This window comes from Aphelocoma coerulescens, chromosome 3, assembly GCF_041296385.1.
Source record: "Aphelocoma coerulescens isolate FSJ_1873_10779 chromosome 3, UR_Acoe_1.0, whole genome shotgun sequence".
In the NCBI taxonomy this organism is placed as follows: Eukaryota; Metazoa; Chordata; class Aves; order Passeriformes; family Corvidae; genus Aphelocoma; species Aphelocoma coerulescens.
This window is the reverse complement of record NC_091016.1, coordinates 49,854,320-49,870,626: the sequence shown is the minus strand read 5'-3', so window position 1 is coordinate 49,870,626 and position 16,307 is coordinate 49,854,320. Positions and strand designations below refer to the sequence as shown.

Genomic DNA, 16,307 nt, shown 5'->3' with positions numbered 1-16,307 from the left:
TAAGCTTTTTGTGTGGCTCTCCCAATTTTCCAAACCTCAGATTTTCCTAAAGTTTCTCAGGTTCCTTACTACTTTGGAAAACTGTTTTGTATATTCTGTTGTGGTTTTCTTTTTTTTGGTTTGTTTGTTTGATTGGTTTTGTGTTTTGGTTTTTAGAAAATCGAAGCCTTTAAATAAAGCTTTGTGTTGTGAACAAAACAAGAATAATACTCACATGTGTATTTGTGCAGTACCTGTGCAGTTTTCTCGTGAAAATTTTGCAGCTGTTTGATAACTGGGAATTAAAATATCTCATTTATAAGAGTTTTTGTAGACATATGCCTACCACATGAAATATCTCAATTGCTGAGATAAATTTAATAGCCCTCCTGTAATTTAAAGCAAACTATTTTTTTTATATAAAACTTCAGTTGACTAAAGATAAAATGTGCACAAGAGGGCAGCATAAGAACTCTGAATGTTTTAAGGCTACATGAAATTTATCAGGCTTTATCTGACAAATTGCAATAACATGCATCAAAGTTTGTGAAATTTGATTGACATGTTATCTTTTGATCTTTTTGATCAGTTTCAATATAATGTTAGATCACATTAATATTTTAGATTTTGAATATTGTTTCTGGCTTTTAAAGTTCTTTCTTTGTAAGTTTACAATCTTGTTTTTAACAAGCCATTGAAGTGGCATACTCATTCTATTTTGACAAAAATATCTCGCTCAGTAATAAAAGGGTAATAAATAAAATAAAGTATTTCAACTATTTGCAATGTCTTAAGGGGTTTCCAGATCATGTTTAATATAAAATTTCATTATAATATAATACTCAAATTCTTTTTTCAATATGGAATCTTTGCTTAATTTCAAGCATATTTCTTGAAAGTGCTCTTCCAATAACTTTGAAAAGTTAAAGTTGGAATTATCTTTGTCTGTTTATTAATGAGAGACATTTTTCTGTGTTTTTTGGTGGAAGAACATTTCAATAGCTAGTTTACTGTTACCAGTTTTAATCCAACCATTTGAAACCTGTACTTAGAATGTATTTTAATATTGCACATATTTGTATTAAAACAATACAATTAACTCCAGAGAAATTCATGAATGCAAGAAATGAGCTTTATGATATTTCCATTAATATTTTTATTAGGTCATGATGGTGCAGTTAACTCTGTTGGCTGGAGTCATGACAAGAAGTGGTTAGTTTCTGCATCAGAAGACCGAACTTTAAGGGTCTGGTCAGTCTGCAATAAGGAGCCTGCCCTAATTCTGGTAATTGGAAGCTTCCATTGTTCGGACACAGAGAACACTGTTTCGCACTTTCATCTACTTCCATTTTAAAAGCTCTGTAGAAACAACCAATTTCTAGAACTACTGAATGGTGACTCCAGCTGATATAATGATCTGGGTGATCTCCATCCAATTCAAATTAGGTTTTCCTCATGATAATTTAGGAAAAGAAAAAAATCAAGCTTGATAAAAAAACTAGTGGGCATGTCTGGAAATTTTGTTTTTATTGTCTATTTTATTATACATTCTATTTTCATTGGCTCAGCTCTGCTTGGCTTTAGTTTACTCCCCAATTCAAAAAGAAGTTCTAAGTATGAAGATAGATTGTACCAGATTCAATTGACTACAGATACAATTAAATTTACTGCCAGCTAATTTAAGCAGAATGAAATCTTTATTTTGAGAGTAATAGATGTCAAAAATAGGAAGGGCCACTACATAGTACCTGGCCTATGATCAGCATTACATGAGGGAGGCTCTGCTTTAACACCAGGAATCTCAGACCAAATATATTTGTTATGTTTGAATCCATTCTTAATAGATTCCTTTATTTTTCAGGGTAAAGAGAACTTCCATAAGAATGTACGCTTTGCACAGTTTTACTTTCTAGATACATTTATATTGCTGTGTTGTGGAGCTGAATTTCATCTATTAAGTTTCCATCTAGACACAACCAAGGATGACCTAAAACGGTGAGTTCATTTCTCATTAACAGACCGGTGAAAGTACTTGTACAGTTTGATCTGGGATATTGTCAGTAGTGAGGTGAGCTGAGGGGGAAAAAATATTACAGAAGATAAGAAACTGAACAAATGGTAAAAGCTACTTGCAAAATATCTTTGAGTGGAAGGACAAAAAGAATTAGGGCTACAACACTGAAGTCTTAGTTGATATTGTGAATGGCATGTCCTGTCTGCTGATAATATTAAAACAGTATTGAGCTGCATCCTTAGATGGGAAAAACTGGTCTATGTCCTTGGTAGTTTTGCTGCTGCACAGAAAAACATACTAAGTACAAGCTTAAATATGTTTAGGAATAGGAGTGCTTTCCTGGATTGAGGCATGGCCCTGGTATGTGGAACTTCACTGAAATGCTAAATAGTCAGACAGAATTATGTAATAGCTTTCTTCCATAATCTGATTACATACCTTCTGTTTTACTCATTAATTCTTAGTTTATGGAGATATTCATAAAATAAAAAGGGAACCCAAATTGCTACATAAACTTCAATTTCTAAGAGATAAGAACGAATGTACAGTGTCCAGCTCAGTGTGTCCACAATGGCTGCCTGAATTTTAAATAACTTGCACTTTGAATTGAACATGTATAGGACATGTGGCAAATGCACTGTGTCAAAAAAAAAAAAAATTCTTAAATATACTAAAATTCCTCTTTTTTAAAAATAATGGGTACTCTTCTATTTTCCCTCTTCTGTTGTTTTCCTTCCTCCTCAGTTTTCTCATAACTTAATTTGATGAATCCCAGTTTACTCCTGGTTGATTTGCTTTCTATGTGAAATTCTACCTGGGCCATGACCTGTGAGGTATTTATCTGTGTAGCAGTCTGCAGTGTAGAAACAAGGTACTTCAGCTAACTCAAACAATTGTTATTGCATTTGGGAGCAACTTAGCTATTTCAATCAGCCTCTCTTAGCAGGGTAAATTGGACCAAAAGAAGCTTCATACTGCCTTCATTAGACTGTACCTATTATCTCAGTCAGCTTATTTAAAGTTAGCTTGGGTAGGTTTACCCAAAAATAGAGATAAATCATTTGCTCTTTGTTGTGGGTTTGATGCTGGCTAAAAGCACCAAGCACCCACAAGAATTGTAACAAAGGGTTCATGGGTTGAGGTAAGGATTAGGGGAAAAAAACACTCTAAGGCAAAGCAGGTTCAAAACTTAAACAGTTTTGAAAAAGAAGAGAATTTATTATTAACAGAATTAAAAGTAAAAAGGGTAATGAGAATGAAAATAAACCTTTAGAACACTTATTTTCTTCCCAGCCCCTCCCTCTTTCCCACCAACCATGCAAGGAGACAAAGCCTGGGATTTTGTTCAGTCTCACTTTCTAAAAATATTTCTTCAGTATGCTTAGGGAAAGGAGTTTCTTTCTTCTTCTGTGCCGTGGGATCCTTCCCACAGGAGATAGTTTTCTGTGAATTTCTTAGCATGGTCTTAATTTTCATGAAGAGTTGTCCCGCTCGACCTGCTGTAATGGGAGTCCCTCCCACGGGCGTAGCAGTCTTCCCAAAACTGCATAGCATGGGTCAGTTTAGTTCATGGGGTTTAGTCTTTTAAGGAGAAGCTGTTCTAGTTCGGAAGCAAGGGCTCTCTGTCTCTGGAGGCAAGGGTCTTCTCTCTCTGTTCAAGTTTCACTAGATTACAGCTTTTCAGCATCCACGTACTCTAGTATGAGCACTTTTCCTCATGGGCTGCGAGTGGATCTCGGAATCTCCCCATGCACTTAATGAATTACAGGGAAAGAGTTTGTTGTATTATAGTCTTCACCACGGCTTGTAGAAAAAATTTCAGCTCCAATGCCCCGGGCACCTCCTCCCTCTCCTTCTTTTCACTGACCTCAGTGCTGCCATGTTGGTTCTCCTCACGTGTCTTCACTTTTTCTTTTTCTCTGACTTGGAAGAAAATTGTTGCCCATAGGTATTATTGTTCTCAAGGTCTATCAACTGAAAAGTTCTTATAGAGCTTTGCAGCGCTGAAAAGGTTGATCTCATCTGTGCTCCGTGTCGGGGAATTGTTTGCCATGTTTTCGTCACTGGTCACGTGGTCCCTGCTGGCATCACACAGGCGGTCCTGGCATGCCAGGCCTGGGGCTTCTTGGAGTCGGGTTGCTTGGGAATGCAGCCCAAAGCAGGTGGTAAACTAAGGCTAAATACTGGCACGAGACCGATAGCCAACAAGTACTGTAAGGGAAAGTTGGAAAGAACTTTGAAGAGAGAGTTCAAGCCTTGTGATCGAGGCGGCAGCCCTTGGACGGTGTGAGGCCAGTAGTGGCCCCCACCCTGCCAGGATGGGCCCAGGTGTCCACCTCATCACCCCTTGGAAGAAAAAAAACCTGCATTTTTTTCCCTTCTTCAATATGTCATCACAGAGGCGTTACGAACTTCTCTAATTGGGCCAGCAACCCTGCCTATCGTCAGAGCCTTCAGTGATTGGCTCTGTGCCAGACTTAGTATAAGCTTTGAGTAGTTTCATCTTTCAGAAGCTGCCCCTGTCGCTTCCTCTGCCCATTAAGAAAACTAGACTGTTTTAAACTAACACACTCTTGAAGTCTAGTGCAGTTTATTTTTTCATTTATTTGAATAAAGTACTTGTGGAAACTACAAAAGGTTCTTGGATTAAATTGCAAAATACTGTATATGTCTGCTGCGCCATCACTGCTAAAGTAGCTCTGATGTCTATCTGAAAAATCAGCAGACCATTGTTTGAGAATGACAACTAAAGGAAAAAGCAAGTCATTAAACATTTTTCTTTTGAACCGATCTGGCTGATAATCATATTGCTCTTGTCAAATGATCTCAGTTTTGCAAACTTTTAGCATTGTTGGAAAGAAACAGTAATGATTCCTACAAGCATGTCATGCATGGACTTTTGTACTTTCATTAGACAGACGTGCTAAAAAGCAAGTATAATATTGGCTGTTACACAGGAATTATTTTAACACTGTGCAGACAGTGTCCAGCAATGGCTAAAATCCTGGTGTGTTATCAATACGGTTTTGATCACAAGTCTGAAACACAGCATCGTACAAGCACTATGAAGAAAATTAGCTCCACCCCAACCAAAGCCAGTACAGTTGTTATTAACTCTCTATTCCTTAGGTGACTTCTCTGAAAATCACCCTCTTCTTGCCTCACATATCCATATCCATATCCATGCCCATATCCATATCCATATCCATATCCATATCCATATCCATATCCATATCCATGGAGTCATGTTTTCTGTTTAAGAACAGATCCATGTTGCCTATGTGGATATATTTCAGTAAAGAGAGAGTTCTAATCAGATTGAATAGCAACACAGTCTTGTGTAATATAAAAAAGTCTGAAGCCATTTTAGAGGTTTTGGCATGTTTTCCATATCTGCGTGGAGCTGACAGGTAACCCACAGGACCTTAAAAGGTTTTGTGTATGTTGGGAAACAAAATTTCTTTGGTAGTGTGTGATCAGCCCGTTATTCCCCTAAGTGGAAATTACTCTTTCCTCACTGTTTTCTCTTCATTTTCTTCCTGATTGCGCTATCATCAGCACATTAAATGCTACACTGAAACCAGTGGCATATCTGCTTTTTCGAATATAGGTACGTTACAGACTTCTTTTCAATATTTTCAATATACACACAGGATTATTTTAGTGTTTCATGTTGATGGAAGATCATTCTTCTTTATATGAATATCATGTTTGCTTTCATCCAAATGAGTTTTGTTACCAAGTTCTTTAATAGAGTTCAGCAATAAGCCAAAAGATCTGTGGCTTTAATTTTTCATAATGAAAGCATTTTGATTTGCTTTGTGATTCCAATGGGAGTTTACTGGTGACTACAAATCATAACTTATTTCATTAACACTAGCATTCATTTGATATTGTTTGCAGATACAAACAGAGGAGTGTTTGCAAATTGGTACAGAAATTTCCCATGACATCAACTAAAGAGATTACCAGCCTTTCAGCAGTAAATGAGTTCTATTCTTGTATCCTTTGTATTTATTTTCTTTGCAGTTCTTTGGGCTTAATGACATGGACATCAGTTAAAGTAAGTAGCATTTGATTATTTACTACTCCTTTTCTATTAGAGTAAAACACTTGTAATTTTTTTTGATGCTGAACTTCATCCTTAGATATAAATTTTTAGTGCTGTAAGATTTTTGGTGTTGCTCATAGAGGATTAACTACAACAGAGTTAATATATATTTATTTATCTGTATTTTTATCTGTCTATATATTTTTGTTCCTTTAGATAAGTTTAACTTTAACCCAGAGAACTGTACAGATATTGTACTTACAGCTGGCAGCAACCGAGCACTGGAAGTTTTTGACCTCAATGCAGGCTGCAGCGCAGCAGTGATACCGGAAGCTCATGTTAGATCAGTCCATCAGATCTGCCAAAATAAGGTATATACTTTAGTGAATTTTATTTGTAGTACCACTACAACACCATCAACAAAGAAATCAGAGGCTAAAAATAGAATTGATAGTAATCAATAAGTTTTTATGTATTGGGGAGGATGGGCAAGAACATGAGTCTCTGTGATAGAGTCATACAGATTTCATTTGTTCTCTAGTGTAAAGGAGGGAGTAGTGAGACTGACCGAATGATCTTGCTATTCGAGAAGTGTTTATTACCCTTTGCCTTACTTGCACTAGACTTTAATACTGTAGTTCAGCAGGAATTTTTCCTTATGTAATTGTTCTCTTCTGAAGCTCAATCTGACACTGTGTGATTTTTTTCTGAAACTTTGGAAATAGCAACCAAAAAGAAATTTCTCAGTGCTGCAATAGAATAGATGACCCCTCATCCTTGCTCTTTTTTTTCCCTTGAAGACTGATTTGAGTGTTTGTAGTTTTTATGGTACCATATGTTCTGGAATGCCTGCTGTGCTAGGTCTGGTTGAATGTGTTGCTTCATTCCCAGTTGGAAAGTCCTTACTTCTGTGGGTTTAAAACAGTTCCTTATTATTACTGTTGTAGATCTCTTTGTGGGTTTTCCTTATAGATGTGATCTGGTAAAACACTTAAAATTGTGCTAACTGTTTCAGTACTGTTTGTAACACATATAGGCTTAAAGTTCTGGCTTTTCTTTTTGCTGGGTCAGCTTAGTGCCTTCAGGTTATTTAATCAAGAAAAACTTTAAAGATGTGGGCAAGTATTCACTTGGGAAAAAAACCTGGAGGTATGTGGTATAGCAAGGAAAACTGACCATTTTGGGGGAAAATTATACATCAAGGTTCTCTACTTTTTTCAGTTATATAAAATTAATACTTTAGATAAGTCAATAGGAAAATTACACATCGACTATTTTTATTACATTGGATAGTTTAAAGTTATTAGAGAAAATATAACTGCTTTTTCTTTCAGATGATATGCTAAAATATTTTATAGACTTATAAAAATTTGCAGAATGCTGTGTGCAAAGTATGTCCTGTTGAAAGTATAGAACACCTTGGAATCTGAGGTTACCTAGTGATGAGACATGATTCAATGGAAGCAAATCTGTGGAGTAAAACAGTTGATGCTCAAGATCCAGTGCCTACGCCCCAAAATTTAGGAAGGCTTTCCTTTGGACTATTCCTAGTCGCATTGTGTGCACTGAATACTCATTCGTGATTGCAGTATGTATACATTCTTGAAGTGCATTTTCTAGTTTAGATTCATGCAAATCAGTTCTCATGTTCCAAGACTGTTTTGTGATTCTACCTGGACAGTAGTAAGTGGGCATAATCATAAAATATACCCTTTAAATGAATAAAAAAGAAAATATTTTTTTAAGGTCTTGCGGGACAATAGGGAGGGTATGTTCCAATTAAGTGTGGGAGAAACCTGTTAGCAAATTATTAAATACATAGGATATCCTACAAACCTAGATTATCAGCATGACATTCTCTTATTTTTGGTTTTAGACAGAAGCAGCTGTAAGCAAATATATATAATTTGCCATGTAATGACTTTGATTTTAAATTGTTCTTTTGATCTGTTCTAGAGATTGTTTGCAATTGCCAGTGCATGAAATTCATCTCAGCCTGCAGTGTGTTGATTAAGCTTATTACAACAGTCCATTGCTTTTTATATGCACTTTTAAGAGACACAGTAAAATGAATTGATTGAAATATCAAAATCATGTTCCTGTTGTAGAGTTTAGGAACATCTGAGATACTGAAATAGGTGGCAATTTGAGATCAGACCACAAAGATTCAGAGATTTAGTGTTAATAATATGTTTTTTTCTGCTGCAAAACATATTCTTTGAACAGGAATCTGTCATTATGAGCCACAAATATTTGGATGGTATATGTTCTGCTGGCACAGTTAGGGAGTACACTCATTTTCATAGAAACAGCAAAGTTTTCAGTTTTCTGCTCAGACGCTTTTGTTCCAAAATTCATTGGTTCATTAGTTAGGAAGTCTACTTGCTGTGAAGACTGAAAAATGTAATAGGTAACTCCAAACTTTCAGTCAGTTAACTTTTTCCTAAGCATAGTTTCAATGTTGGTGAAAGTATAAGATCACCTGAAGATATGGAGTTCTTTCTGATATGTCTGTTGATCAAAGCTTTTAGCATAAACCAGCTGCACTGTTTGGATGACATAAATGGTGCTCGTATGGAATTAGTGAAAGAAAGAGGGATTCTATACAACCATGACCTCCCTGAGGCCAAATTTTATGTGAAGGCTGCAATGTAGTTAGTCTAGAGAGAGGCTGAGAAGGGATTACAGTGGTGGATGAAGAGGTGCATGGGGCAGAGGGAAGGGATTTGTCTATCAGAATGCAGGGATATTTTCAAGAGTGTGTGGGACTATGCTACTTTTTGCATTAGATTCTCATAAATAATAGATTATCATAAATTGATGGACTATAAAAAGCACAAAGTGATAAATAAAATTCAGCTTGCATATTATCCCAACTAGTATGTATTTTCTTGTCTTCTGTATCAATATTCAGTGGCAAATGTAGTTTGAAATACAAGTATATGTATTAATAAAGTATATTGCTGACAAAATTTCAGGGCAGAGAAGGAACAAATAGATTGCACTTCTTCCTTAGTTTATTAGTTAGTGTATGCTGTGTATTCTATAGTAAAGGAGTAATGCACAAAGTAAATGTGTATGCGTCTGTATAACCTTTTATTCTGGACTCTATGACCAGTGCTGACTGAAGCAAGGGATGGTGAGCAAACATTTCAAAAGCACAAAAAAGGGTGCTCTGTAACTTTTAATGAATACTACCCTTTGGACTGCAACTGTCTTTGTCTTTTGCATTACTCTTTTTTTTTTTTTTTTTATAGTTATACATAGCTAATGTGAGAATGTGTAGACTTTGCTGGGAAATCTGTTGCACAGTGCATTTTAATTCATCTCTTAGAGCAAGCTATGCACCAGCTTTCATAATGAATAGAAGATTCCTGGCAGTCAAATACTGATTGCAGGAAATTACCTTGAGGTTTCTGTGATGTATTCAGCCAAATCAAGAAAGTGAATGGTAAGGAAAGAAAATGTTTTAACTGTTTCAGTTTGGTTTCCTGGAGAAAGAAATTTGTAGCCAGCAAAAAGGCCAATGTGGATGTTAAAAAATCAGAGGTTTTAAACTGGATTTAATTATTTAAAGCTATGAAGCCAAAATTAGTCTTGTTATGAATGAATGCAATTGCTACTGGAGTCAATGGAAATTGTACACTTAGCCCGGGGCTAAACATGTGTTATAATTCATCATTGAACTAATCTTTGCTCCCTCCCTTTCACTGCCCTTATTTTCTTCCCTGAACATCTTGTAATGTCTTGTGCAATCACAAAAAGATCTTCCTCTGCTTCACATGATGGATCCATGCCCTGGTATTTAGTATTCCTCATCTGTCTGTGAGATAACCCAGATAGCCTGTCTCACTGACCATCCAGGTGTGTCACCCCTGGACCAAAGGGCTCATGGCTGTCCTGGGACAGCACTGAGACGAGTTGAGGCCATGCTCAGTTTCCCTGACTGGGTTATGGGACTTCTTCTGCATACCAGCTTTCCTCTTCGCTCCTTTGTGTGTGGCAGACGAGCTTTTTTTCACATAACCTAGCAAATATTTACTGTTTATTTCTTAGATGGACTAAAGTCTCCCCTGACAAGGTGGTTGGTCACTGGACCAGATTCCCCAGGGAAGTAGTCCCAGCACCAAGCTTGTCAGAGCTCAAGGAGTATCTGAATGATGCTCTTAATCATATGGCATAATTCTGCAAGGAGCAGGGAGCTGGACTCGATGATCCCTATGGATATCTTACATCTCGAGATATTCTATGATTCTATAAATAATTAATGCCATGAGAATTGTTACTTGAAACTGATTTACTGTTTTACAGGGATCGTCCTTCAGCACTCAGCAACCTGAAGCTTACAACCTTTTCATGACCACAGCTGCAGGTGATGGCATCAAACTGTGGGATTTAAGGACACTGAGGTAAGAATGAATAAAAAGCCATGCTTTATTCAGAATTCTCATGCTTGCTCTCATATATCAGTAGAAATTTAGATGTGGAATCTGAACTACAGACTAATTGAAGTTTACTAGTTTTTAGAGACCAAAATATGCTCATTCCTCAATTATAGTTAGTTATGTGGAAGCCATTAAATATTTAAGATTTATCACCCATGTTCACCCACCTTTGTAGATCTAATTGTACATATGTAATAGTGTACTGAACTGAATGCTAATGGTATTTCCTAAACAGCATGCCATTACTGCTAAAATAAGTAAAATCTATGATTTATCTTTTAAAATATAAACCAATTGCAACAACATTTTTATAAACCATGTATGTAGTGCTATAAATTTGCCTAATACATTACCCTAAACTCAGAATTAAATGCTACACTGTTTCTAAACACCTTTCAGTGTTATTCTTGGGAAAACCTTGGGACAAAGGAATAATATCAAGGAGGAAACATTGATCAGGAGAATTAATACCCGGGGCAAGCTCTGTTGTGCAGGCCAAAATAATTATGTTTGAAATAAAAACAGTTTGGGCAGGATGATGTTTAAGCTTTAAAGAATAATTTTCTATTCGCTTTCTGTGTATGTAAACATATCTATGGAAAGATGTAATATAATTTTTCTAGTACTGAATTTTCTATTTGGGCAATGCTTAATGAGCCTTTCACTTATTTCCATCTTTCTGTGGTAAGAATACATTAAATCTATAGGGGGCATGTATGTTCTTCCCAAAATCATTGCTGTATAACCTTCCCTCAATGCCAGAAAGTAATGAAATTGGAGACTGCTGGGGTTGGAATATGTTACCTTCTTATGTTTTTCTAATAAGCTGCTCAAACTGTGTTGCTGAAGAGTAATGAAAAAGTAGAAAGCTTTTCACAGATCACTTATCTGTCTCTTTGTTTCTAAATACTAACATAGGTAAAGTTGGTGAATGTTAAAATAGTTAAAGAGTAAAATCTGGGCAATCAATTAAATAAATACGTCTTGAGAAGAAGGGACTAATTTATGTATGTTCTTGCTGTATATTTAATTTGGCTAGGTCAGTGTATACTAGTGTCCACTGTGTTCTATTAGCCAAGCTTCAAAAAAGTAATTCAGGTCCTTAATGACAGATATTTTAAGGGCGCTTGTGAGGTACTATGCATATGTGTGTGTTTGTTGCACATTACACAGTTATCAATGGTATTAACTCTTGTGGAGAAGAAATAGAAAAAAATAAATCATTGTTGTTCACTTGTTAGCAATTTTCAAGGAAAAAAGAAGAACAAACCAAATTTTTTAAAATGAAATTTTCTGCCATTGCTCAGTCCAGAGACCAAGTCTTCTATATTTTAAAATCTGTTCTTGAGTTCTCAAGAGGAGTAAAACTGTTCAATTTTTCCTATGTGTTCACCAGGTGTTTTTCACATAAATAAATTTAAAATGTCTAGGTTTGGAAAGCTCTGCTTGAACTTGGAACAAGTCTCTGCTGAAGTGTTAAGTCTACTATAGTTACACAGACTGTACACATTTGCTTATTTTTTTTGTTCATAGGTCTTGTCCAATCAAATCCAGTCCATCCCTTGCACTGTTGAGTACTTACAGGAGAGATTAGTTCCTAAACAATCTTATGGTGGGCCAGTACTTTTAATCCCTTAAAGCTGTTAATTTGCAAAGTTGGTGCATGAGCAACTGTTTCCAATCCCTCTGGATTGATCTCTCCTTGTTTCTGCTTTGGGTTTGCCAGAATAGGGTTTGTTTAGTGAAATCTTTGTCCAGTGTTCTTGAAATATAGCAAAGGTAAGTCTGCCTTCTCATTTATACTCTTTGCAGTGTTGTGGATAGTAACACTAACTGCAAGATCTCCACTTTACCGTTTGTTGATTCTGTTCTAAATATATTCCCTAGACATCCACAGTGAAAATTGTTTTGCTTTTCTTTAATCTATTTGTTGCCCTTGAGAATCTATCCATTGTTACTTTATTTAAAAATACTTAAAGTACAAAATTTTGATTAAATAAGGGGAAAAAAATCCCTCCAGCACTGTGCTCTTCAAATCTGCTGTTGAAAGCATGGGAAATAATTTACAGAATAACTCTGCACAATTTCCTTAGGACCCTTAGGGGGTTTTTTATTCAGTTTCTTTGATGATGGTTCCTTTTCTTATGACATGCATTTCTTTTCTCACAATTGACTGAAGAATCATAGCAGGATTCTTTTCTCAGGTTCTTTTTTGATCTGCTTAGATTAAATCTTCAAACAGGTTAACCTGGCCTACAGGTTTATAAGTTTTGAATATATTGATATTTTTGCTCTGAGTTCTATAAGAATTTTGCTATCCAACCTGTGTTATCAAACTACATTTTTTTTCCCCAGTGAAAATTCATTTAACTTTTCTTATGTTCTTGAATTCAGTTAAAGTATTTTGCAACTTCAATTTTCATCATCTTTTCTGGATAAAGCTGTGAGTTTCTCTGTCTCTTTCACTATTGATGATCGGGAGGCATTCCAGGATTTCTTCAGAGAGTGCCAGAAAGTCTCATGGATTCCTCTGAAGGTGGTACAAGAAAAGACACTTTAACTTTCTGATGTTGTCAGCCAACCTCACACAGCCAGGTCATCTTGCCAATAAATGAGGGAATCTTGGACACTGCTAGTGGCTTTTGGATTTACTCAGATTCCTGCTTCATTTGCTTTGAAATGCATGGATTTGTAAAGTTTCATCTGAAGATTTTGAATATTTTTATACTTCTCCTGCATTCTCCTCATTTATAACTAAAACTAAGAAAAGCTCTAGACTATCTACAAAACAGACTTAGGAATAAAGAAGCAAGGAAAATAGTTTTTCTTGGAAGAAGAAAACTATGCTTACTCTTCTTCCAGATTAGGATAATGAACTATGAGACCTTATGAATACATGCTTTAGAGTAAGATAATGACTTTTGACCAGCTTCCAAGACATTTTGAAGAACAATTTAAGTCTACATTGTCTAAAAGAATGACTACTTGGAGAACAAGTAAAATTGCTTTCTCTTGTGTCCAAGGTGAAAGCAGTGAACACAGGGGTTAGGCTGTGGAAATCTGAATGAGAAGAACATTCTTGTTACCAGCTTCAGGATTCCCAAAAAAGACTCAGAAAAACATTTAATGATCAGGAGGTAGAAAAAGTTAATGCATTCTTACATTTTGAAGGAGTTTAAGTGTTCTTTGTGATGAAACCTAGTAGACTCTCATTCGTCTGTAAGACCTAAGAAACTTTACCATTCTTTCTCATACTGCTGTGTGTATTGAATGCATTTTGGAGACATTGCTACTCTTTCTGAAGTCAGGAATCTAGCATTGATTCATACTCACCTGTACCTGTTCTCTCCACCATTTAAATTTAGTATCTCAGAAAAGTCTGAATTGGAATAACACAAGTTGCTTTAGACTACAAAAGCCAGATATATCAGAAAATTCCAATACACTAAGCCTCCTTGTCTGCCAGTCCTGCCTGTGTTTAGTGGCTATGCTCATGAACATGTAGGGCAGTGAGATGTACTTTGGCATCCCAGTGCTGTAAAACCGATGCATAGAAAGAATGTAGAAACTTAGGAATTAATGAACATTCCATTCCCTTACACAGTAAACTCATAACAATGCAATCAGACTAGACTAAATACCAGCTGCTTTAATACGTTCATATATCACTTAAACTTCATATGACAGTTTTAAACTCTGCTTTACCAGTCTAGATCCTTTCAATTTCTCACTTCCTCCCACTTGTAGATTAGATAATTCTGTGCTTTAAATGTCCAGAGTAAAGATTTCATCCATTCTGTTAGGAGGACACTATGAATTCATAATGTTGCCCTCTTCTCTTTGTTTAATGCATTTAGAATATTGAATAAACAGTAGCATCAGCTCACATTCACTAGCAAAGTTACATTAATACAGCTATCTTCATGACTGGCTGCTAATGAGAAATATCGTGTGTCCTGCTTTCTGCAGCTTCCCTAGGATGGTTAGTTCCAAGGAGTCCATTTCCTAAAGAGAGGTTTTAGCATGTGAAGTAGTGTAACTTTTCTTCTCCAAGGCGGATTTCAGACCTCCTGTAGCACTTTTAGGCACTGATGTGGACCTTCCTTTCTCATCAGTAAATTATGGCTAAACCCATAATACAATAAAGTTTCATCCTTCTTTGTGTCAGTAATTGTGGCCTGGCTTGACCTCAGATTTTCAGACGTACCTTTACTCAATTTATGAGCTGCGCTGTGAGGATGCTCTCTGTGCCACTGGGCCTTAATTGCCCTGACCCTGCTCTGCTCCTTGCTCCAGGCTGTAGAAGTCTGTAGAAACGAGCCAACAGAAGCCTTCAGCAAGGAGGAGTGCAAGTCCACTTGGCACCAAATGCAACCCCCAGGCACCAATATATGCTGAGGGAGGCAACTAGATGGAAAATAGCTTTGCAGAAAAGGACACCAAGAAGAACATGAGCCAGAAATGTGCCCTTGAGGCAAAGAAGGCTTATGATGTCCTGGGCTGTATCAGGAAGAGAGTTGCCAGCAGGTTGTGGGAGGTGATACCTCCCCTCTGTTTAGCACTGGTGAAGCCACACTGGCTCCATGTAAGCAGAGAGTTTGGATAAGATGGCCTCCAGAGCTGCCTAACAATCTCAACTACCATGTCACTTTGTGATTCTATGAAAATAGCATTTGTTCTTAACTTGCCACAGAAATGGGAGGGTATGGGAAGCTGGGGGAGCTGATGTAATATTGACTAAGAGAGCAAGATGTACAGTAACAGCTGAAATTGAAAATTAATTTAGAAGGCAGGAAAGGGAGAGTTGTGCTATGCTGTCAGATGTGCTGTGCTTATTATCTACCCAGAGATGAGGAGAGTGGGGAAGAGTTAGTACAGCCCAATTTGGAAATCTGGGATGCTACTGTGGTAGTGTGAAGAGGTAGATGTGGTAGGTGCTAGATTACTGTTGCAGGCAATAAGAATAGCAGGGACAAGGTGTTAGGAGGAGCTCCCAACACCAAGCACACTAACATCTATGGTGGCAATAGCTGCCTGCCTCTGACTCACACTCTGATCAGCTGAGAAATGGAAGTTCAGCTGTTGAACTACACTGTTTGCTGCTGAAATAGCCATTTTTCATCTCCTTCTGAAAAAACAAAAAATGCCCTGGGCGCTTGTCAGACCACAGTGAAGACTTGAGGAATACTGAGCTACTTGCACATAATGAATTGCTTCAGCAAAATACTCAGCTGCATGATAATGCTTTGATGTATGATCCCAGAGAAAATCAGTTTCACCTTCTTTCAGTCTCTGAAAGAATTTTCCAATTGTATGAAGATAGTATTAGACATTGAGGCAAAGTCTCCAACTAGTGTTATGATGCTGTGCAGCTAGATCATAAGCTCCTCTGGCAACATATTTTAGCAGAATTCCTGCAGCCACAGGAACTCATCTCATTCATTTTCCAACAATTGCACTTTGAGACCTTAGGGTCAGACATGCAGTTTGAATTTTGAGATACTTTTCAGTTTGCATCTCCACTGTGAGCTAGCTGCTTGACATCATCCTAAGCAAAATACAAATATACACATACTCAGAATTTGATTGTTTCTTGGTTTCTTCAGAACATGAGGATCCCATGATTTGCCATATTTTTTTTTTCCCTTGGAGCTTTTGAGTCTAGTTATTCAGATTCTGAGGGATAAAACACTGGCTGGAGTTCCTCCAAATTTGGGACTGGAGATGCATGAAAGTATAGAGGATGAGGAACACAGGGGTGTGGTCCCTGCTGAATGCTATGGTGAAAACATGCTGAGCTCCTGTGTGAAGGGTTTGG

At 36.8% G+C, this 16,307-nt stretch overlaps 1 protein-coding gene across 1 annotated transcript in view; it reads left to right on the top strand.

The window, feature by feature from the left end:
- Positions 1-16,307, top strand: part of WDR27 (WD repeat domain 27) — a 53,029-nt gene that overhangs the window by 20,494 nt on the left and 16,228 nt on the right. The window contains exons 16-20 of the mRNA XM_069008383.1: positions 1,143-1,264; positions 1,841-1,974; positions 5,897-5,994; positions 6,294-6,415; positions 10,356-10,453. Of these exons, the coding sequence (XP_068864484.1) occupies positions 1,143-1,264; positions 1,841-1,974; positions 5,897-5,994; positions 6,294-6,415; positions 10,356-10,453 (574 nt within the window). The remainder of the gene's footprint in view (positions 1-1,142; positions 1,265-1,840; positions 1,975-5,896; positions 5,995-6,293; positions 6,416-10,355; positions 10,454-16,307) is intronic.